Consider the following 23,501-nt stretch of genomic DNA (forward strand, 5'->3'; position numbering starts at 1 on the left):
AGCATAGGTGGCACCTCCTCCTGGCTGCTCTGGGGAATAGCTCTCTTCCCAGGTCCAATAACTCCCCTTGTGGTCTCTCAACCCATCATCTTCTCTCTCACTCTGTGGCCCCCCTCTCACTCCAGGACCTTCAGCTTCCTCTTTGTAACTTGGCCTGATGGCCAAGTCACTGTGAGGTTTCCCCCTTCCGGGTTAGTTTTACTGGACCTGCTGTCCAGGTACTGCCATTCTGTGACTGGCTGGTAGGGGAATCCAGGCATGCCCACTACTCTGGGTTCCAACCCAGGAACCCTACAAGATGCAGCCATGGTCTGTGCAGTCCCCAACCTTGCTGCTCTCTCCCTCCCCTACTTCCTACCCACTTCCCACATGCTCTCTTTTCCACCATTCTCTTTTCTGAGTACACCCTTCCCTTGGGCCAGGCTCCCAAGGTCCTGCTCTTTCCCTGGGTTCCCTTCTTCCCCCTCTAATACAGAGGGGCTGCAGACTTCCTCACTGCCTCCATTTCTGTTGCCAGCTTCCTGGCTTTATACTAGCCCAGCCCATACCTGCTCAGTTGAGTGTCATCTTCCAATCAGGGGTTGCTTCTCCAGCTTAAGCCCTTCATTTGTGGCCTTTCACACTAATGGGCCCTTTCCTCTCTTTCAGGGCTGGTGTGGATTTGAACAACTCATCACAAATTTTATGAAGCAACTCCAGAATGTGGAACTTCAACAAAATCAGACAACAAGGACCCCCAACCACTTCTTAGGCACCTTAGCCTTACTTGATGATGCAGTACATGCCAACACAGACCCTCTTAGCCTTAGGATCTGAAGGCATCCCAGCCAAAACCAGAAGGCCTAGCAGTGAGAGCTGCCTTAATAAGGTGCACCTGCAATAAGTTCTGCCACTCCTTATGTGCTCTGCATGTTAACACATGGAACACCAAGGAGAGTGGCCTTCTCGGAGGCACTTAAAGACATTTCACAGGATCATCAGATACCAGGAAGACCACTAGGCAGGAAGCAAAATCTCTTGAAGCTTCCTGCCTAGATCTTTTTTTCAGATCTGCCATCCCACGGAACCCAACCAAAAAAAATCTAACTATTTAACACCACAACTGAAAAGGAACTAAGGTAGAAGAAAACCCTGGATCCAAAGTTTAAGAGCAATTCACTTCCATCTGGTGCTTGCAGTTGGAAGCAACTGAGATGATGAAGGGCGCAGTGCCCATATATATAGCCTTGAACTCAATATTCAGACACTGAGGGGATGGGCAGGAGGGAGTGCATGTGGGCTCCAATAGACATTACTTGGAGAAGGTTCCACGCTTAGGCAGTACTGGTCAGCACATTACCCACAAATTGGAATATACAGAGCTACATGAAAAATCCCGATTTATCCTGCTAGTTTATGAAAGTCTCCTTACTACACATCCACAGATCCATACTATAGGTTTTGTCCACCACTGGCAAGGCTAGCTATACCCCTTTTCTGTCTACACCAGTGTCTGAATGAGACTTCCTTGTAGGATACAGCCCCTATTCACAATTTCAGAGGATTAATTTTTCTTTTTCAAATGTTTGTTTTCAAAGTCCAAGCAGCCAGTCTGAGCTTGTTGGGTCGAATGTAAAACAAGGTCTTAAGTCAGAAGATAGATTCCATGGGATAGAATATCAGTAGACTGGATGTTAGACTGATTGGATCTGAAAAAATATCAAGGCCTCTTGGGTCAGCAAAGGGTGCTCAATATCACTAAAGCCCTTTCTAAACCTTTTGGATGTCCCTGTGGGCAGGACAGAGCAAAAACACATTCAACAATCTGGTTGGCCATATCTGAGATGGGCTCTCCCATTGCATCACCTTCTTCTGGAAGGGTACTAGATAGCAATCTGGGAGCCTTTGTATTGGTCTGGGGAGCAAAAAGCTCTATTGTGTCCCAATTCTTGAGTCTAGGGCTGCAGCCACCTGAGTGTCCACCTATGAGGGACCACTTCACTTGCTGTATTCTCTGGGGATTGAGCCAGTCCACTGCACTGTTTGACCTTCCCTTTACATGTAAAACTTTAAATGTGATTCTTCCACCAATATAAACAAAGGTCTGAACCTGATGCTATGAGAGTTTAGGACACATGGTTTGAAGGAACAGACTCCCCAGCTGGTCAAGCTGGCCTCCAGCTCAATTACCACTCTGGAAGCTCACTGATGGGAAAACAATTAGAGAATCTGCTGTCCTAGTTTCCACCAAATGAAGTTAGCCTTACCTTGCCAGTGATGGACAGAAATGGTTCCACTTATATCTTCCAGTCTACATTGTGGAGGAATCATATGGATGAGTGGACCTAGACTTGATAAATACCTATTTTCCTACGAATTAGATGCTCAAGGATAGATGATTTAACAATGGCAGCTCATCTAAGATGCCCAACATTTCTGGTTTTGGGGAGCTCACTTGCAGAGTACTAGCCTTACCTTGTTGCTGCTGGCAAGTTTGGAGATGGCATTGCATACTTCTTGGGCGAGGCGATAGTCTTCAATTACCTTCTCATCTAGCCCAGTCATCACCAGAACATCCAGGTTACTGCCCACAATCTCTGGCTTTCCCCTGAGTGGCAGTGGTTAGGGGGAAATACATGCAATTAGGTAGGGTTGCTCTTGAAAGCTTACATCAAATATGTGAAAACAGCCAAAGTTTACTTTGTGCCCCAGGGAAGAGGAGGGACTTGAGCCTGAAGAAACAGCTGCCAACTGACATCTCTGACTCAGCTGAGAGACAGTAAACCAAATTTCAGGGAGGTGGGTATTACATATGCTCTGGTGGGGGGCCAGCAGCATTGAAACAAGGTAAGCTGGACAATACATCACTATAGCTGAAACAATGTTGCAAACCTCTTCTCCCCCTCAAGAGCAGAGACGGTTTTTTGGGTAATGAAGGGAGAAGAGGCAGCAGCTGACATCATTCTTACAAGAGGAGGAAGAGGAGAACAGAGTCCAGCAGCTCAGGGTAGTTCTGCTTCCTCCTCCCCTCCTGTGAAAAAAAATGGGTCAGTCTGCTTTGCAAATGCTGCTGAAAGTTACTCTAAGGCTGTGCAGAAGTAATATCTTTGAGGATCTATACTTAACACTTGTGACATGATCTGGCTGCAGCCCCTGGGATGAAGGGTGTACTACATTGACCTCACTGGGGATTCTCCAGTCTCTAACATCAAGAATTCTGGAAACACCTGCCAGATGGATCACTGGCCGATGCAGTAGTGGATGTGAGGCCCAGTGGGGGCAGGTATGTGCTCTCAAGGGAGATAAAGAACAACTCCCCATGTCCCAAAATGTAAAACCATCTCCTGCCCTGACCAAAGTGGGGATGGAAAGATACATCTCACCTGCAATGCCAAAGTCTTCAAATACGCCTATTCAGTAGCTTCCCCCATCTATACAATGCAGCTGTAACTAGGTACCCAGAACTGTAGTATAACATACCATAAAAAAGGGAAGGTAGCCTAGCTTAGAACACAGGGAATTCAGTATCAAGTTAACAACCTAGAGAATCTGGGGCTGGTGGGACACAGTATTTCCATGTCTAATTCAAGTATTTATTTCTGAATGATCCATTTGTGCAGAAATCAGGGACCTTGCCACAGAATCTAGAGCCAGATGCTGCACCCCACAAAGGCGTATATAATCAACTCTGGGAAGACTCCTTGCTTTCACAGGATCAGTACTGATACAGAAAGACCTGAACTATGGGCTCACCGTGCCATCATCCCCAGCAGCATGACAGCAGCACGGCGCTCCAGTGATGAACACTGTGATTTCTTAGTGAACTGCTCCCAGAGCAGGTGGACCACAGGTGGCTTTATTTCATCTTTCTGCACAAACTCTGAGATCTGTAGAGAAAGGGGACAACAACTAGGGATGCAAGAATACAGCAAGGGGGACATGTTTCACACCCTCATGAGGGGATCTTATTGGGATGGCTAGATTACGGTGATATGACGGGGTATACAAACCCTAGACTGAAGGGAGCTTCCCAAATGACCAATGCCTAAAGGCCCCTCCCTGAAGGAAGGGAGGGACAGATTCTGACGCACACTAAGAGGGAATTATTCCTGTCCATTTCTTATTAATGCAGTTTATTTGGGTTTATTCCACTTGCTTTTTGTTCATGGACTATCCAGGAAGGAGAGAGACCTTAAAGCGGCCTGGCCAGAGGGCCAAGGTCACACAGAAGCAGAGCAGCCTTTGGCACAGGGGCGGGCAAACTTTTTAGCCTGAGGGCTGCATCGGGTTTCCAAAATTGTATGGAGGGCTGGTTAGGGGAGGCTGTGCCTCCCCAAACAGCCAGGCGTGGCGTGGCCCAGCCCCACCCTCTATCCAACCCCTCCTGCTTCTCGCCCCCGACAGCCCCCCTCCCCCCCCCCCCAGGACTCCTGCCCCATCCAACCCCCCATTCCCTGTCCCCTGACCGCCCCTGGAACCCCTGCCTGACTGCCCCATCCAATTCCACCCCCTCCTTCCTGACTGCCCCCCCTCCCCCCCACAGGATCCCTGCCCCCATTCAACCCCTGTTCCCTGCCCCGAGTCCTATCCACACCTCTGCCCCTGACCACCAACCCGAACTCCCCTGCCCTCTCTCCAACACCCCTTGCCTCCCTGACTGCACTGCCTGGAGCACTGGTGGCTGGCGGTGCTACAGCCACGCCGTCCAGCTGGAGCCAGCACAGCACGAAGCACTGGGTCAGGCCCTGGCTCTGCAGCTGCGCTGCCCCAGGAGCTCGCAGCCCGCCGCCCAGAGTATTGCACCAGCAGCGGGCAAGCTGAGGCTGCGGGGGAGGGAGAACAGCAGGGGAGGGGCTGGGGGCTAGCCTCCCGGGGCAGGAGCTCAGGGGCCGGGAAGTAGAGTCCCGCGGGCCGGATGTGGCCCGTGCCGTAGTTTGCTCACCTCATCTTTGGCAGGATACACCAAGTGGGGAGAAAACTGCTATGCCAAGCCCAGCCACAAGGAGGCACCAGCAGCAAGTCAAACCCTTCACAGTGAGCAGGACAAAGGCTCAAAATCTTGGACAGAATCTGATACAGGGTGGGACTAGTACTTACTATTTCCCCTAAGCACTGAATGGTCCCTAGCGATGCATCTACCATGAGGAGGGAAAGAGACTGCACCAGCCTCTCCGCCCTGGCCCTGTACAGGAGATAAGCAAACAAAAGGCAATTTACATGCAACTACCTCCCAGATCCAAATCCTACACACAGCAATCCAGTTCCTAAAATGTAGTGTGCATGCACCCCCGTCTCCCAGCAGGATATATAAACATCTGGGAATAGGGAACCAAGAGCTGCTCACATGAAAGCCATTCTCAGAACAGAGAATATAAACACAACAGTAAGGTTCAGAAAAAGCATTAGGGAACATGCAGTGATCTCATGAGGATGGGGCAAAACATCTGTTTTAGGTCCCATGGGAATGGAAAGATATCCAGCAGCACAGTGCATCCTAGAACTGCACAAGGGTAGGTAATGATTCAGAAGGAAGAGCATCTTTACTGACAGTCGCGCGGGCAGCTGTGGGGAGTCCGGCCGGAGTTGCAGACCTTCCACCTGCCCTCAGCCAGGCAGGGACATGGCTGCGGGCTGCTCCGAGTGCACCCCCGCCAGGCACGTGGAGGGTCTGCCACAGCTCCCCAGCTGTGCTCCACGCTGGCCTGTACGGGGAGGGTGGGGGGGTCCGCCATGGCTCCCCACAAATGCCCGCCTAGCTCTTACCGTGGCCAGGCTGAGGCTTCGAGTCACCCTCCTCCCCAGCCGGAGCTGGATCAGGGAGAGCCCCTTGCCCCGCAGGTCCCTGACCAGGGCAGGTGGAGGGACCCAGGCTCCCCACAGCTGGCAGCACGTCTGTCCCCTACCCAGCTCTGGCTGGGGAAGGGAGCATCTTAGAGCCACAGCCCAGCCACAGTAAAAGCTGGACAGGCAGCTGCAGGGAGCTGCAGTGGACCCTCCATCTGTCCTGGGTGGGGGACCTGAGCAGTCCCCGGGCTCCTGTCCCTGCCCCCCAGATCCTTGACCAGGGCAGGTGGAGGGGCCGTGCCACAGTTCCTCACAGTTGCCTGCCCGGCTCTTACAGTCAGAGCCCTGCATGGATACAAAATTTGTATCTGCAGCCACGCTTCTATCTGCGGAAATGGTCTGCGGATATCTGCAGATTTGCAGGGCTCTACTTACTGACTCACTGACCAAAAGTACCATTGTATTCATAGCCTACACAATACCGTAATAATCTTTGTAGAAAGTATGCCTTGTGAAGTATTTGAAAAATAAAACTCTGTTCAATAACACATGGTGAAATATATGTAGCAATATTATTTGTAAAGTCATGAATGATGGTCAAAACCACACAGCTATATCCTGAACAAAAAGTGTGCATTAACCTGAATTTACATATAAGTCGTAAACAGGCTCCTCGAGAGAGAAGAGATGGCAAGAGACAAAGCAAATGTGCATTTCAGCGAACATAAGTGAGAAGAAAGAAAGAACATGGAGTCTGGTAGTGAAGGAAGCTCCATGTGGCCTTCTTTACAGTTTGAATAAACTTTGTTTTGAGGGGTAACCCTCAGAAGAACCCACTTCAAAGGTTAACTGGACTATACAAGAAAGGGGCAGAAAACCCCCAAACTCTCTTTCACTTAAGAAAAAGAAAGCAACCCATGACTTTGGGGGGGTGGGGGTGGGGGGGAAGGAAGGGGAAGAGTAGAGAAATCCTGACCTGAGAATTTGGTCACCCATGTTGCTAGGAACACATGGTAAGGAAGTTACCTTGAACCAAGTCTAGCTTGTTAAGTTTTAAACTACTAGAAAGTGTTTTATCTTTATTTCTCGTGTAACCATTTCTGACTTGATTACCTCATACATGAATTCACTTTAATCGTCAGCCCTAATTTTATCGCAGTTAACTCACGTGATTAACCGCAGTTTTAATCGCACTGTTAAATAGAATACCAATTGAAATTTATTAAATACACCTCTACCTCGATAGAACGCTGTCCTCAGAAGCAAAAAAAAAAAAAAAAAAAAAAAATCTTACCGCGTTATATCGAACTTGCTTTGTTTGATCCACCAGAGTGCGCAGTCCTGCCCCGCTCCCCTGGAGCACTGCTTTACCACGTTATATCCGGATTAGTGTTATATCGGGTTGCGCTATATCGGGGTAGAGGTGTATTTTGGATATTTTTCTACATTTTCATATGTATTGTGTGTTGTAACTGAAATCAAAGTGTATATTATTTTTATTACAAATATTTGCACTGTAAAAAATAGTATTTTTTGATTCTCCTCATACAAGTACTGTACCGCAATCTGTCATGAAATTGCAATTTACAAATGTAGATTTAAAAAAAAAAAAAATGTTTAAATTTTAAAGCCTACAAGTCCACTCAGTCCTACTTCTTGTTCAGCCAAATCGCTAAGACAGATAAGTTTGTTTACATTTATGGAAGATACTGCTGACTGCTTCTTATTTACAATGTCACTTGAAAGTGAGAACAGGCATTTGCATGGTACTGTTGTAGCTGGCATTGCAAGGTATTTACGTGCCAGATATGCTAAACATTCCTATGCCCATTCATGCTTTGGCCACCATTCCAGAGGATATGCTTCCATGCTGATGATGCTCATTTAAAATAATAATAATAATAATGCTTAATTAAATTTGTGACTGAACTCATAGCGGGAGAACTGTATGTCCCCTGCTCTGTTTTACCCGCATTCTGCCATATACAGTAACTCCTCACTTAATGTCGTCCTGGTTAACATTGTTTCATTGCTGATCAATTAGACAACATGCTCGTTTAAAGTTGTGCAATGCTCCCTTATAACATTGTTTGGCAGCTGCCTGCTTTGTCCACTGCTTGCAGAAACAGCAGCCCGTTGGAGCTAGCTTGTGGGGGCTTGGAATCAGGATGGTCCAGCAGCCCCCCTCCCCCATCAGCTCCCCTAAGTTCCCTGTGTGGCAGCTGCCCAGCAGGCTATCAATTGCTGGGCAGTTCAGCTGTCCCTCCCCCCATTGCCCTGTGCTGATCCTGCCCTCTACCTTGGAGCTGCTCCCGGGAGCCTCCTGCTTGCTGTGAGGAGAGGGGAAGGAGGGGTGCTAATATCAGCACCCCCCCGCTCCTTTACCCCATCTCCACAGAGCAGGGGAGACACGACAGGGCTCGGAACAGAGGGAGCTTGCTGAAAGCAGCTACTGTCTCAACTTGTTGATTTACTTAAAAAGGCAGTGTACTTAGAGTGGGGTCAGCGTATTTAAAGGGGCATTGCCCCTTTCTCTCACACACACACACACACACACGGTATGTGTGTGTCTCCCTCCCTCGGTCTCACAAGCACACACACGATGTGTGTCTTTGTCTCTCTCTGCCATGCTGTATCTCCTCCCTCCATCTGTATTGCCTTGTAGAGTGTGAGGCTACATGAACATAACTACAATGTTAAGCGAGGAATTACTGTATTTCATGTTATAGTAGTCTCGGATGATGGCCCAGCACAAGTTCATTTTAAGAACACTTTCACAAAATGCAAAGAAGGTACCAATGTGAGATTTCTAAAGATAGATACAGCACTTGACCCAAGGTTTAAGAATCTGAAGTGCCTTCCAAAATCTGAGAGGGATTATATGTGGAGCATGCTTTCAGAAGTCTTAAAAGAGCAACACTCTGATGCGGAAACTACAGAACTCGAACCACCAAAAAAGAAAGTCAACCTTCTGCTAGTGACATCTGACTCAGATCATGAAAATGAACGTGCGCACTGCTTTGGATTGTTATCTAGCAGAACCGATCCTCAGCATGGACACGTATCCCCTGGTATGGTGGTTGAAGCATGAAGGGACATATGAATCTTTAGTGCATCTGGCACATAAATATCTTGCGACACCGGCTACAACAGTACCATGAGAACACCTGTTCTCACTTTCAGGTGACATTGTAAACAAGAAGCGGGCAGCATTATCTTGTTCAGAATGGACTGAACAAGAAGTAGGGCTGAGTGCGCTTGTAGGCTCTATAGTTTTACATTGTTTTATTTTTAGTGCAGTTGTGTGTGTAAAAATAAATAAATAAAACCCCCCAAAAAACCCACACCTATATTTGTAAGTTGCACTTTCACACAAAGATTGCACTACAGTACTTGTATGAGGTGAATTGAAAAATACCATCTCTTTTATCATTTTTACAGTGCAAATATTTGTAACAAAAAATATACATTTTGATTTAAATTAGAACACACAATACAATAAATGAATATGTAAAACAGCCAAAATATTTAATACATTTCAATTGGCATTCTATTGTTTAACAATGGGATTAAAACTGCAATTAAAAAAATTAATCACGAGTAATTTTGAGTTAATTGTGTGATATAACTGTGATTAATTGATAGCCCTAGTTGTAATTGAAATCAATACATTTGAAAATATAGAAAAAACATCCAAAAGTATTTAAATAAATGGCATGATATTATTGTTTAACAGGGCGATTAATCGTGCAATTAATTTTTTTAATCGCTTGACAACTCTACTTAAAAGCCTATCTTCTTCAATCTAAATCAATCCAGTGTTTCGTAACTCCAGTTAAAGTAGCAAACCTTTACAGGGACAACGGACCTTTAATATCTGAACTGCCCGGGGAGGGCTGGGCAGTGCAGAACACACGTTTTCAGGACTGGGAGTGGGTTGGGGACATCTGGCAAATAGTAACCAATGCTGGTGGAAGCCAGAGTGTGACTGGAGTGTTGCCGACTGGCTGCTGGACCAGGGCTGCAGCTATATACAGACACACAGCCTGCATGTTGGCAAGCTGTTTGTGAGTGGCCCAGCTGGATAGCTACAACAGCAAAACATTGCAAGGCACTCCAGGTTGCAGGGCAGGCAATGACAACTCCTCAGTGGTCTGGATTGCACCCCAGAACTTCACTCACCCACCCCCATCCCTGCAGCTCAGCACCCACTAGCATTTCAGCTCAATATGAAGTTTGACCACTGTCCATACTCCACTTCCAACAGCACCTCCTGGGAGATATAGACTCTGATTTGGGAGTTCCATACCTTTCTGAGTCCCCACTGGGGCTCAGGTAGAGCCTCCTGTAGGCGCTTAGCACGGTTTCTCTAATACCTGGCTCCTTAGACCATATAAGAGGAAGCATCCTTTGGACTCCATGCAGTGCCTGGGGGACACCAAACTGCGAGACTGTCACAAAGAACTCAATGGCCTCCTGCACCACTGAGGGGAGTAGAGAGAGAGGTCAGTTCAGCTTTACATAGTCTCGGCCAGAGGCCTCATTAAGAAATAAATTATGCACCCATTGTTCTTCCAGCAAACCCATAACCCACATACAAAACAAAAACAAAAAAACTCCCTCTCCCCACACTATTGTCCCCTCCCCTGTGGAGCAGACATATGGCTGCTACAGCACTTTCAGCAGCGTCCAAACAGTGGCCCAAAAAAGATGACCTCTCCCCCCTCCCCCCAAAAAACAAAACAGAACAAAAAACAAACAAACAAACCCACCCTGTATTTGATTATGAATTGAGAACATTTCCAGAGCCATGGCCTACAATTTTTGAACAAAAGCATTTTGAAACAGATCAATTTTTTTTCATAGCAAGTGATTTAAAGCAGCTGCTATTTCTTCCCTACTGCAGCTACTCAGCAGCATGCCTGCCAGCCACACACTGTTGTACAAGAAAATGGTATAACTGATCCAATTGCTCCATAGCCTCTTTCTCCATCAGGCTACAGGAGCCCCAGGCAGAGTACAATAAGGGCTTGACTGGCTCCATCAGAGATTGGGGAGCAAAGATACTTCCTGTGGCCCCCCGCTGCTGCCCAGCAAACCAGAAGAAAAGGGTGGGGGCGGGGGAGAGAGAAGAGGATGATTTAAGAAAAAAAAGAGAAGAAGCAGAGAATCAAGTATTTATAGCTTTCTGATTCTCCTCCCCACCTCTTACACAGGTTTAGCACAGCCTGAGGTCTGTTCCAACTTGAACCAGCTGGCTATTGCTCCAAGGGGCCATACACCAGCTGTGATTAGCCACAGCATAGCATGCACCTCCAGCCACTCTCCTCCTTGCTCCTCTGCACACCTGGAACTGTGCAGTGTGGCAACGTAGAAGCCAGATATGCTGGCTCTTTGTCTATAGGAAGGAAACACCCAACAAGAGAGCTGCAAGGGGTGTCCACTACTTGAACACAACCCAGGCAGAAAATCTGTCCCTAAGAATTGATTGTGGCCACCTGACATTTTGAAATATTTTCAGCCTTCAGGCTGAAGAGGCTGGATCCTCTACATTTACCTAAAAAGCTTGCTGAGGCTTTTAGATACCAGAGGAAGCCCTTCTCCCCACAAGACTGCACTTTCCCCAAGATAACCCTTTTGACTGGTACTGTGAGCCCAATGTAAACAAGGTAGGCAAGCCCCCAAGGCACCTGTCCAGGCTACTCCAGTCCCTGCCTCTCCCACATATCCAAAATAGAGTTCTCATACACCAAGCTTAGGACCCTGGAAATCTTAATGTGTAGGATGATCTGTGTCTTCCCAACCTACCAGAGACAGAGCTTTTGTACATCATCCTGCTGACCATGCTCAAGGCTTCAGTGATTTTCATAGAGAAGCTGTGGGCATCTTGCAGATACTGCACCAGCATCTCCTGCTTAACCAGCTCAGATGGTGGCTGCTCCTCTATTACAGGGTCTTCATCCCCACTGCTATGCAAAGGATGTTGGATATTGTTTTCCAGGTTGGAATCTACACAGCAAGAATAATGATCCATAAACAATGCTGGGGGCCAGGAGAAACTGCTCTTTGACCTCTTTCCCTTCACCCCCGGTGACCTAAACCAAGAGCCCCTCTCCGAACAACACAATCTAACAGCAGCTCAGCCAGGCAGTCAAAAGGGAGATTTAGACCTAGAGCTGGATTCTCACCACAATGTCAGTGAAGTCTCACTACCATGGTATGGTGCAATACAAGCAGAGACAGGGTTGAATAAAAGGGATATAAAGTGTTTCACCTCTATAGTATTGGTATCAATATGGTTCCAGGACAAGAAACTAGCGGGCTCAGAAAAGCTACCTGTGTACAGTGTCCTCAGAACGCCCAAGATCATGGTTTCCTTGTCACCTTCCAACCTTGAATTGCTGGTGAAAGGCTCCATCCCATGGAAGTGGCACACAGCCATCTGTGTTAGACGGATAGCATGCCTGGACAGAGATGATGCACAATAAGAAATCATCCACTGGGTGGGGAGAGTATGTCAGTTAAGAAATCCATCACTCAGCTTTGTCCCTGGACCTGTGGGACAGTGACTCCTGTCAGCACCTCCAGCCTACTGTATACACCAAAGTTCTTTCCACACAAGTCTTCAATCTCCCATATGGTGTTACCCCTTTCCCAGGGCTCAGACCTCACCTAACAATATGATTACATATGGAAGTTCCTAGGGCAACCCTCTTCCCCAGATTGAAGGCCCCACCCACTCAACTGTGGTCCATTGGAGGGTCTCCCACTCACTTGTAATTTAACTTCCTCAGCAATTGTATGATGCGCTCAGCCGTATTCAGTGCAGTCTCCTCAACCTCTAGCGTCTCTTCCTCCTCTTCTCCTTGCAATGGGTGAAGGAGCTGATGTATGGTGGCCCTAAGCTCTGGCTGCATGGCCTCCCACTCCTCCTCTGGGGTAATTAGTGCAGCTATGAAAAGAGGGCAGAGGAAGGGAATGATACAGATATCCAGACCCATTATTCTAAAGTGAGGGAAACAGCTTAGACTGAGATGGGGTTGGGGTCCCGCATGCTCCTCTCTAGATCCCTGAGGCAGACACCACTCCCTTTGCTTACCCTTCCTAATCCTCCCTCTCCCTATGGAAAGCTTCTGATGCTTTAGGCCATGCTCTAAGGCCACAGAATCTCAAATGGATATGAGATTGGGGCAAGGCCAACACAGGTTGAGTATGAGCAAGACAGGAGGTAGAGTGAGAAGTGCACAGGAACTCCTGCTGGGAGGGCACAGTATATCCACTAGGAAGGGGAAAAGAGGAGATTACCAGTTTTTGCTGTACGTTTGTCCCTCATTTCTTGCAGCTTCTGCATCTCTTTCTTGAGTGGCTCAGCCAAATCAGTGCAGCTTAGCTGGGGATGTGAGGGGAGAATGGGAATGTTTCACTCTCTATCCTTCGTTTTCTTAACTCTTAGGATCCTCCTTGCTCCCCCACAGCCTGCTTTCAGTGCCCACTTTAAGTACCCCAGGTCCGTAGAAGACACCTGCTTTTGAAAGCTGAGTAGCTGGTTCTAGTCCACTTCCCAGAACGGGGGCTGCAGTAAGTTGCCTGTCTGTGAAGCTAAGCAGTTTGGGACGAAGTCTAAGTGAAGAGTGTGCAACAGCATGAGCTCCATGACCTAGGGATGCAGTGGAGCAAGATCCCAAAGTCTGAACCAAGATCTCAAAGAAGAGTCCCCACTGCAGACTCAAATCAAACTGGGGCAGGTTTTCAGAGTTAAGAGGCATATACCATGCCCCGGCATACATGCAAGCTGCACGAGGGGATGGAAAGCCCAGATATTAGGGCACCTGGATATGAGGAAAAACAAGGGAGCCTCCAACCTGAGCCACAACCAAAGACTGGTGACCACTCTCTCCCTGGGGGCTCCTGCCCCAGGGGAGGCACAGAAATTCCAGCTTAGTACAAAGGGTTACCTTGCAGGAGAAGGGGTTGTTTGAGAGAAATGCAGCCAGCAGCTGGATGGCATTCTTAGCCACTGTTACTGATCTGTCTTGGAGACGGTCCACAGCCAGAGACACCACAGCCTGGAACCGAGCCAAGGGCAGGGCCTGCAGCAAAGAGCAGATTGAAGAGGTTACCCAAAAGCCCTGGAGAAGTTAGATGCAATCTTTCATTCCTCACTCTGGGAAGGCTCTGCAGCCAAGTTTCCTCAGGCCTCTTGCTGGGCCTCTGATGGTCTCCCTCACCCCTCCCTTCACAGGAGAGCAATTCAAAGCCAACCCCCCAGTCCCCTCACACAGAGATTCACCTTCCGCTGGACAATCCGGGTGAAGAGCTGCAGCACACGGCTGCGCACAAACCCATTGACATCACATAAATGGGCCTGCAGTGTATCCAGGAACTGGTCCCGAGTACCCCTTGCAGCTTCCTCTAGCTGATCTCCACTCAGCACCTGCAGCAACATCTCTGCCATGGCTGTCAGGATGGCATTTCTCATCACATAGCTCTGAAGAGAGAAAATGACTTCATTATACTGGGAGTGAAGGGAGGGCATATTCCTGTAGCCCCCATCCAACCAGGACTCATGCTAAGACAGCAAGGATGGTCCAGTGCTTATGGCACCTAGTCTGGGATTTGGGAAATCCAAATTCAATTCCCTGCTCCATCACAGAATTCCTGTGTGACAACAAGCAAGTGTAGCGGAGCCCAGGAGGCTGTGTCCCAGCCCTCCTATGCACCTAGGTCTGCAGCACCCAATCCGTGGAATGAGTATCATTTGTGGCCTTTGAGAATGACTTAAGAAAATTTGTATATGGTTATGAGCTGAAGGTAAGCCACACCCTGCAGTTTAAATAAAAGCAAATCAAGTTCCTTATTATGGGGAGCACCACTTCCCCCGCAGCCCCAAAATAGCTGCTGTTCTTTTCCCCGATGCATTTTCTCAGCAGTTCCCCTATTGGCCAAATGCTGCATCATGATGAGGAAAGACAGAAGTTCTGGCTGCTCTGTTGGCCAGGGTTGGCAATTTCTCAGGAAAAACTAGTTTAGGACAGGATGCTGTAAATACCATCTTAAGCCCGGGTTAAACTAGGAAAAATAGTTGCATCACCATCCAGCAAGTACAAAACAAATCTTTTCAAACTTTGAATACATCCATTCAAAAAAACTGAGGAATAGGCTCAGTCAATCCACTACGTCAAAGTTGGTCTTCTGCTACAGAATGCTGTATGGCCAAATGGACTTGGGTGGTAGTCTGCAATTTTGCATGCTTCAGATTCCTTAATGCTTCAACCCTGTATTACTGTCAATTCCACGTAATCAAATGTTTTCAATTTTTGTTTATAATATTGAAAACTGAAATAAGTCATAACACATAACTTCCTTTAGAAAATACTGAACCGGAAAGTATAGACATTCTGATGTTCAGTATTATAATTACATAGGAGTATTATGCGCACTGAAGTTTTACTTTTTATTTGTACAAACCTAAATTAAATCTACAAATCTATTGCCATATGTAACCGCAACTTGAATATGTAACTAAAGCTAAGTGGAATGTGATATGCATTAATGAAACAGTTTTTAAAATAGAAAATGCCTTAAACTGGTACAAACCATGATTTTACCTGGTCCAAACCACCTCTGCCAAATACCCACGTTATCCCTGCTATTGGCTGCTTTCTTGCCTGGCTGTGGGAGCCCCAGTGAGGACAGCATAGATTAGCTGGCTCTGCCTGAGCCTACCAAAGGATTTCTCTCCTCACAGTCACCCAGAAGGGCAAAAAAAGCACCAAGAGCCAGTTCTCTCCCCCATCCCCAATTCTCTGCTGTTGGATATTACCTATGCTGGGGGAATTCTCAGCGTGGTACTTTCTTCAGTAGTTCCTGCTCGGTTTGCATCACCAGAGCATGCAGGGAGTGGAGCAAGGCAGAGAATCTGCCTCAAAATATTGATTGCAACTCCTTGATCTTTGTGAAATACACTCAATCTTCAGACCAAAAGATTGGACACCACTATGGTACATATTCTTTCCCCTGGATATGTTGTGCTTTGCCCCTTCCCAAGCAGTACCTCTCCATCCAAGTGATGCAGCAGGACACTCATGTTGGACAGCACTATCATTGGGATTTGTTCAGCCAGTTCTGTGAGAAAGGCAGCATAACCCTTCACTCCGGAAGCATCCCGAGTCAGATCCTGTGGACATTTCTGGCCAATCTCCCTGCAAAAAGAAAGAGTCAGTGCCCAAGGCTGCCGGGAATGGAGGGGGCAGGGGCTTGGAGAGTTTCTCACCTCAGCAGCTCTCCCACCATGCTCTTCATGCCATACTCCGTGGCCCACAGGCTCACAGCCCCCGCAAACACTGGGGCTACATGTTCAAAGTGCTGCAGCATCTGTGTGATCTTCAGAGTTGCACCTGCCAAACCAGAGGAGAGGAAAAAAGGGTCAGGGGATACACGAGAGGATCCCACATCAGGAAGGGGAAGTGACAGACTCACTGAGCATGTGGTCATAGTGAGTCAGAGCCACAGCAAGAAGATGCATTACTGCCTCCCGTGTGGCCCGATGCTTCTGGTGGCTGATGCTGGGCTTCTCCAGAATGCGGTAACAGCTGCCAGTCACTAAGCTGAGAGGAAAATAGGGAGTGATAAAGAGACCTGACACTACAATCTGACAACCCCACCCAAGAGATCTGAACTGGTGGAGCCTCTAAGTTTCCATCTCCTCACTGGGGGGAAAGGGGGCGAGCAGAGAGCTGTTGCCTTGGCTCCAACTTCCCAGTGTCCTAAACAATGAGTAAGGCCCTGTGTAAATAATTTCATGGACTGCATGAAAAAAAATCATGAAATTAGCCCAATGCCATGATTTTTCCAACAGCAGGGAGACACTTCTACCTACTCACTGAGGCTGCAGCTGTTCATCATGGACTAGTGGGACAGTTCCATTCTGGGGAGTGGAGGCAGGCAGAGGTATCACATGGCACCAGGTAGTCTGGCTCAGCCCACCCAGCCCAATTCACTCCACCCTAAGCCATCATTGCTGCTTCTTGTCTAGCCAGCAGGGAAAGGGGGTGGCACTGAGAACACCTCTCTCATGTTGGGGTTGGGAGGGGGGGAAATCACTGCAGTTTGAAAAGGGTAGGAGAAGGGGGGGATAGAGACTCAGGAGCCGTGCCTATCCCAGGAAATTCAAACATTTACCTGTTATGCTGCAGTGAATTAAAGAAAGAGAAACAAAAGATTTTTCTCAGAGCCTTAGCAGTGAGGTGTCCATGCTCATAGATCCCTCAGCACTGGGAATGGTTCCCAAACTTTTTCCTTGGTTCAATCTTATCCTGTTCTCCCAAATTTCTTCTCAATCTACCTCCCTACTCCCCTAAGGTTCACATCCTATAGATTGCCTTTGAATGAGGTGGGACAAACTGATTTACCTATCCACGTATCGTCTTACAAGTCAGCCCTTCCAAAAATCTCCCACATATAGCTCACCCCCTGCAGCCATTCCATCCTGCCTTCCTCTCCCCAGCATTCACTTCAACCTTTACCTGATGAATTCCTCCTCCACCACCAAACCACACCACAGTCGACGGAGGTTCAGTTGCAGCAGCTGTGTCAGCAGCTGTAGGAGTGGCTGCCTCTCTTCCTCCCAGCAGAAGCCTGAGCCCGTGGTGCAGTTCTTCTTGCTCTGAGGAGATTATAGGTATTCACATCAGGCAGTACCCCTTTTAAAGCTGGAGGCGACACTCAAGCTTTACAGTAACGAAACCCTTGCCCCAAACCTGCCGGGAGCCAAAGGGCTACACCAAATGGAAGCAGCTGCTTTCCCTAATATGCGGGGGGAGAGGCATGTGCTTGGGAGGAAATGCTAGTATACTGGAACTGCAACAAAGGCAGACACAGAAGTGGGAGGCAGCACAGAGAACAGCCTGGACATTTATAGATCAGTGGAGCATTACATGCTGTGATATGTCCTGTCTCCTGAAGCTGCTGCCCATAAGCATTCCTTAGAGGTGCATGTACCACAGCCTGGCTTTCCTAATGTCATATTGGCCTGCCCAGCATCCATATGGAAAATTCCAGCTATGGCACTGAACTGAGGGTCATCAATGTGTAGGAACAAAGTTGCACAGAGTCCAGTAAGTTTATGCAGCTCCATTTTCATAAAATCCACCCCATGCTCGCATACATACCTTCCCACTGGGATCTAGCCCTGACAAGCCACTCTTGCACGAGTCTATTTCAAAGGCCTCCACTAGATGAGTCAGTACATAGCAGTTCATTTTAAGAGCATTGAGGTGAGTGGAGCGGTCTGAAGGGCTCAGGTCAAGATTATCCAAGATGGAGGAGAGGTCACTAGAGTGACAGGACACCACTGCAGGGAAGTGAGAAGGCATAAGCATCACTACCCATACACACCGAAGCACCCACTTCCCTTGTGACAAACTCACAGCAGCCATCAGATTACCAAAGAACTGTGCTCATGCCTCACCAGCCATAATTTGGGCTACACCCTGTGCCCCAGGACCCAGAGATGCTAAGTTCACCCTGTCCCCATCCCCTGCCCAGCTCCTAGGATCACTTGCTAGGGGAAGGCATATCTCCCTCCAGGAAAGAAATGGAAAATGGGACTTCCTGTTGGTCTGCCCTTACAGCGAACGCACACAACTCTGCACTGCCTGCCAAGATTACAGACCTGTATCAGGGATGGGTGAGGGTGCAGCCCAGCCAATGGGGTCACATTTGCCTTTATATCATCATAAAGCTGCAGGGAGGAAGCAAATATCTCACCAACCCCTCCACAAGGGGAGAAGGATCCTCATACCTACCTTTCACCATCAGCTCCAGGGCATCCTCCTTGACTGCAGCATTTATAGATCGGAAGTGGCTGTGAGGCAGACAACAGATCACAAAAATATAGGATGACCACTGGCACTAGGCCTAGTTCAAGACTGTAACACAAGAGTCTTCAGGAGCAACTCTAGACTTGTCTCCTAAACCTAGTCCTCTCCCAACCTGCCCACATTTGTGACTAGAGGGATCAATTAATGAGACGGTTCAAATAGGTTCTGCGGAGAGTTTCCCTGGAGAATTTGGAGATCAAAGTAGTAATTAGTAATTTTCAACTCATGATGGGTTTACCTGTAATTTCTCAGAAAATTCTGTACTCAAAATGCATGTGCTAGAGTTTTGGGAGGATACACTATATTTCTCCTCAGGTAACAGACTGAACACCTACATTAAGAGCAAAACTCTTACTATAGTATATCAGCACCTCCAAAACAGGCCTCTACACATACACAAAGATTTCATAGAAGAACATTTTAAAATGTTACAAACAAAACATAAACAGAGTGGATCTAGGTGAGCGATAAGAATTTATTGCTTAATAAGCTTATCAATTAGCAAATACCACTTCACTTTTGAGTACCAAACACTTAGCTATGGTCTGGAAATGCAAATTATTTGAATTAGTGAGAGTCTGATATCGTACTAACACAAAAAGTTACAAAAGACAAAGGCAATGCAAGAAGTTATAATATGGTAACTAAGGCCTTGTCTATACTTGGCAAAAAACTAGGACACCATTATATACCCCTTATTGCCAGCAAAAGTTTTGTAGACCTAGATTAGTACAAATCAATAGATGTTTTCCCACTACAAAACTATGGAAACTGCAAGATAAGCTGACATAAGGCTGGAGTGAAAATTGCTTAACACGGAATTCACATACACAAACCATCACCTAATGCTATTCAACAACCAGCCACCCAGACAAACCAAATGTTTATCCTGTAATAAAACTCACAAACAGCTGTAACGTACACAGCCATACCAAAAGATGTCAGTTTTGTCCTGATGTTGAATGGGAGGGGGGGTGGGAAGAATGGCCTACCTAAAATATTTGTGAGATAGGAAATCTGTGTTTCCTGCCCAGCTGTAACATTCCCTTCCCTCCAGGAACTCCCAATTTCCAGCTCCACCGCAGCTTAACGCCCTCTCCTTCCTGAGATGGCGTCTGCAGTAACCAGTTAAACAGTCAATGCTTATGTTATTACATCACTAGTATCCCAGTGGGATCACCGCAGGGTGGGGATGGGTTCATGCCACTCACAGCACCAGGCCCTACTGCACTCAGGAAGAGGAGGCATCTATAAATGGACCCGGCCAGGGCCTAGCCCCATCTGGATACCTCTGCAGATACACCCAGGACTCTGTTCTCCTGAACCCTTGGTAGGAGCAAGAACAGCAGTGCTCACTACTACTGATCACCATCACCCCTGAAGTCCATGACCAAGCCACTTCCCCCCCACCCCTGCAGGGCGGGGTATACTCACTGGAGTAGACTGTAGAGGGTGTCAAAGTGCTGCAGGATGGCCAATGGCCCTTGCACCTGGAATGCCCCCCGGAACTCTGAAGAGAGAGGGAGACAATTAAAACACTATATTGCCAACTGCAAGGGATCAAAAATCATGAATCAAATGCCAAAAAGTCATGAGATTGGCCCCACAAAATCATGAGATTTAAACAAACAAAAACTATCAAACTTTTTTTTTTAGCCTCTTGACTTTTTAACTCCCCTCCACTCTTTTGGCTATATGTGATAATTTCAGGATGCAAAGAGCCTTTAATGGACACAAAATGGACACCCCCTCTCTGGCTGCTCAGATGGAGATTCCACTTATCCTCTCCTCACCCCTAAGATAGACAATGGATTACTGTTCCCTTTATTACTGTCTGGACTCCTCCTGTCACCTGCCTCACTGCCTGAAGTGTTCTCCCCTGCCACCCCTTCTCTGGATCCAACAGCATCACGTCTCTGACTTGCTAGCCCCTTGCTAGCCCCTAGTTCTGACTTGCTTCAGAATTGCTGACGCTTGCCTCCTGTCAGACTCTGTCTGCTTGTGCCACAAGGGAAGTGGAGAATGCCCTCTGCAGCCACAGCACTATTTGCTGTTTTTAGTGGACCTGAGTGATAGTGAATCACACACACACACACACACGTATTATACAAAATGTGCGTACTTACAAGATTAGTAGATTGAAGCCTGAATTAGTAATTTTGTAAATACTAGGGCTGTCAAGCGATTTAAAAAAAAATTGCGAATAATTACATGATTAAACAATAAACAGGGCTTTGGAGCTGTGCTCCGGCTCCGCTCCAGCTCCAGGCAAAAACCTGCAGCTCCACTGCTCTGGAGCTGCTCCGCGCTCCAGCTCTGGGCTCCGCTCCAAAGCCCTGATAGAATACCATTTATTTAAATATTTTTGGATGTTTCCTACATTTTCAAATATATTGATTTCAATTACAACACAGAATACCAAGTGTACAGTGCTTTATATTTTATTTTTTATTACAAATATTTGCACTGTAAAATAAAAGATACAGTATTTTCCAACTCCCCCATTACAAGTACAGTAGTGCAATCTCTTATCATAAAAGCTGAACTTACATAATTCTACATTTGTGTGGTGTTTTTTTTGTTTGTTTTGTTTTTTTAAACTGCACTCAAAAACAAAACAACGTAAAACTTTAGAGCCTACAAGTCCACTCAGTCCTACTTCTTGTTCAGCCAATCGCACAGACGAGTTTGTTTACATTTACGGGAGATAATGCTGCCTGCTTCTTATTTACAATGTCCCCTGAAAGTGAGAACAGGCGTTTGCATGGCACTGTCGTAGCCGACGTCGCAAGATAGTTATGTGCCCAATGTGCTAAAGATTCATATGTCCCTTCATGCTTCAACCACCATTCCAGGGGACATGCTGATGACGGGTTCTGCTCGACAACAATCCAAAGCAGTGCGGACCGACTCATTCATTTTCATTATATGACAGATGCCACCAGCAGAAGGTTGATTTTATTTTTTGGTGGTTCGGGTTCTGTAGTTTCCACATCGAAGTGTTGCTCTTTTAAGACTTCTGAAAGCATGTTCACACCTCATCCCTCTCAGTTTTTGGAAAGCACTTCAGATTCTTAAACCTTGGATTGAGTGCTGTATCTAACTTTAGAAATCTCACATTGGTGCCTTCTTTGTGTTTTGTGAAATCTGCAGTGAAAGTGTTCTTAAAATGCACAACATGTGCTGGGTCATCATCCAAGACTGCTATAACATGAAATATATGGCAGAATGTGTGTAAAACACAGCAGGAGGCATACAGTTCTCCCCCAAGGAGTTCAGTCACTAATTTAATTGACACTTTTTTTTTTAAACAAGCGTCCTTCAGCATGCAAGCATGTCCTCTGGAATGGTGGCCGAAGCATGAAGGGCATACGAATGTTTAGCATATTTGGCATGTAAATACCTTGCAATGCCAGCTATAGAAGTGCCATGCGAACACCTGTTGTCGATTTCAGGTGACATTGTAAATAAGAAGCCAGCGACATTATCTCCCATAAATGTAAACAACATAGTTTGTCTCAGGCCTTGGCTACACTTACCAGCTAGTTCGACGGCTGGAAATCGAAGTTCTGGGTTCGACTTATCGCGTCTAGTCTGGACGCGATAAGTCGAACCCGGAAGTGCTCGCCGTCGACTGCGGTACTCCAGCTCGGCGAGAGGAGTACTGCGGAGTCGACGGGGGAGCCTGCCTGCCGCGTGTGGACCAAGGTAAGTTCGAACTAAGGTACTTCGACTTCAGCTACGTTATTCACGTAGCTGAAGTTGCGTACCTTAGTTCGAATTGGGGGGGGTAGTGTAGACCAAGCCTTAGCGGTTGGCTGAACAAGAAGTAGGACTAAGGGCAGGTCTACACTAACCCCCCAATTCGAACTAAGGTACTCAACTTCAGCTATGTGAATAACGTAGCTGAAGTTCGAAGTACCTTAGTTCGAACTTACCTCGGTCCAGACGCGGCAGGCAGGCTCCCCCGTCGACTTCGCGTACTCCTCTCGCCGAGCTGGAGTACCGCAGTCGACGGCGAGCACTTCCGGGTTCGACTTATCTCGTCCAGACAAGTCGCGATAAGTCGAACCCAGAAGTTCGATTTGCTTGCTGCCGAACTACTGGGTAAGTGTAGACCTACCCTAAGTTGACTTGTAGGCTCTAAAGTTTTACACTGTTTCATTTTTGAGTGCAGTTATGTAACAAACAATCTACATTTGTAAGTTGCACTTTCAGGATAAAGAGATTGCATTATAGAACTTGTATGAGGTGAATTGAAAATAAAATAGATATAAGTGAGCACTGTATATTTTGTATTCTGTGTTGTAATTGAAGTCAATTTATTTGAAAATGTAGAAAAACATCCAAATATTTAATACATTTAAATTAGGATTCTATTGTTTAACTGTGCAATTAAAACTGCGATTAATTGTGATTAATTGGGTTGGAGCACAGCTGGATTCACCACAGAGGCTGCATATTGCGCTCTATCTGCCCCATGTGGACCCTAAGGGGCTATGTTAATGCACTCTAGGTACCTAGAGGACACCAACAGGGCTCACAGGAGAGACAGCGTGCAACACACAGTCTATGGCTTGGGCGGTGAATCCAGCACCCCAAACACCATTGACAAGCACTGCAGCTTATCTTCTTGGACATTCACTGCACAGTCTGTAGGGGAGGAAAAGCTTGAGGAGGCAGTGATGGCAGAGGAGGAGAAATGGAACATGACATAGAAGGGAGAAGAGGAGGATCATTCCTGGAAGGAGGTCCAGGCCTGGGACTGACCAAGCTGATTAAGGACCCTAGGTGATGTATGAGGGTGGCTTTCCCAGGGCTGATCCTCCCTTTCTTCGTTTGTGGGAGGGTGTCAGG

At 47.1% G+C, this 23,501-nt stretch overlaps 1 protein-coding gene and 1 non-coding gene across 6 annotated transcripts in view; both read right to left on the minus strand.

Annotated features, from left to right (window-relative positions):
* The window catches only part of NCAPD2 (non-SMC condensin I complex subunit D2), a 78,164-nt gene that overhangs the window by 52,437 nt on the left and 2,226 nt on the right, over positions 1 to 23,501 (minus strand). For all 5 annotated transcript variants that reach the window (XR_004647878.1, XR_004647879.1, XM_034787631.1 and 2 more), the window contains exons 2-18: positions 20,079 to 20,154; positions 18,570 to 18,628; positions 17,934 to 18,115; positions 17,289 to 17,428; positions 16,243 to 16,370; positions 16,037 to 16,160; positions 15,818 to 15,965; positions 14,054 to 14,251; positions 13,719 to 13,853; positions 13,069 to 13,153; positions 12,538 to 12,715; positions 12,100 to 12,227; positions 11,572 to 11,772; positions 10,073 to 10,247; positions 5,077 to 5,161; positions 3,733 to 3,866; positions 2,455 to 2,587 (exon numbers count right to left, since the gene is read on the minus strand). Coding sequence is in view for 3 of the 5 variants with exons in the window: in XM_034787631.1 (XP_034643522.1) it covers positions 2,455 to 2,587; positions 3,733 to 3,866; positions 5,077 to 5,161; positions 10,073 to 10,247; positions 11,572 to 11,772; positions 12,100 to 12,227; positions 12,538 to 12,715; positions 13,069 to 13,153; positions 13,719 to 13,853; positions 14,054 to 14,251; positions 15,818 to 15,965; positions 16,037 to 16,160; positions 16,243 to 16,370; positions 17,289 to 17,428; positions 17,934 to 18,115; positions 18,570 to 18,628; positions 20,079 to 20,154 (2,309 nt within the window). In the remaining 2 variants the exon portion in view is untranslated. The remainder of the gene's footprint in view (positions 1 to 2,454; positions 2,588 to 3,732; positions 3,867 to 5,076; positions 5,162 to 10,072; positions 10,248 to 11,571; positions 11,773 to 12,099; positions 12,228 to 12,537; positions 12,716 to 13,068; positions 13,154 to 13,718; positions 13,854 to 14,053; positions 14,252 to 15,817; positions 15,966 to 16,036; positions 16,161 to 16,242; positions 16,371 to 17,288; positions 17,429 to 17,933; positions 18,116 to 18,569; positions 18,629 to 20,078; positions 20,155 to 23,501) is intronic.
* LOC117871417 lies at positions 18,195 to 18,506 on the minus strand. Its single transcript, XR_004644226.1, has one exon. It is a non-coding gene; the product is annotated as a small nucleolar RNA U85 (small nucleolar RNA).

This window comes from Trachemys scripta, chromosome 1 (assembly GCF_013100865.1).
Source record: "Trachemys scripta elegans isolate TJP31775 chromosome 1, CAS_Tse_1.0, whole genome shotgun sequence".
Taxonomy (NCBI): Eukaryota; Metazoa; Chordata; order Testudines; family Emydidae; genus Trachemys; species Trachemys scripta.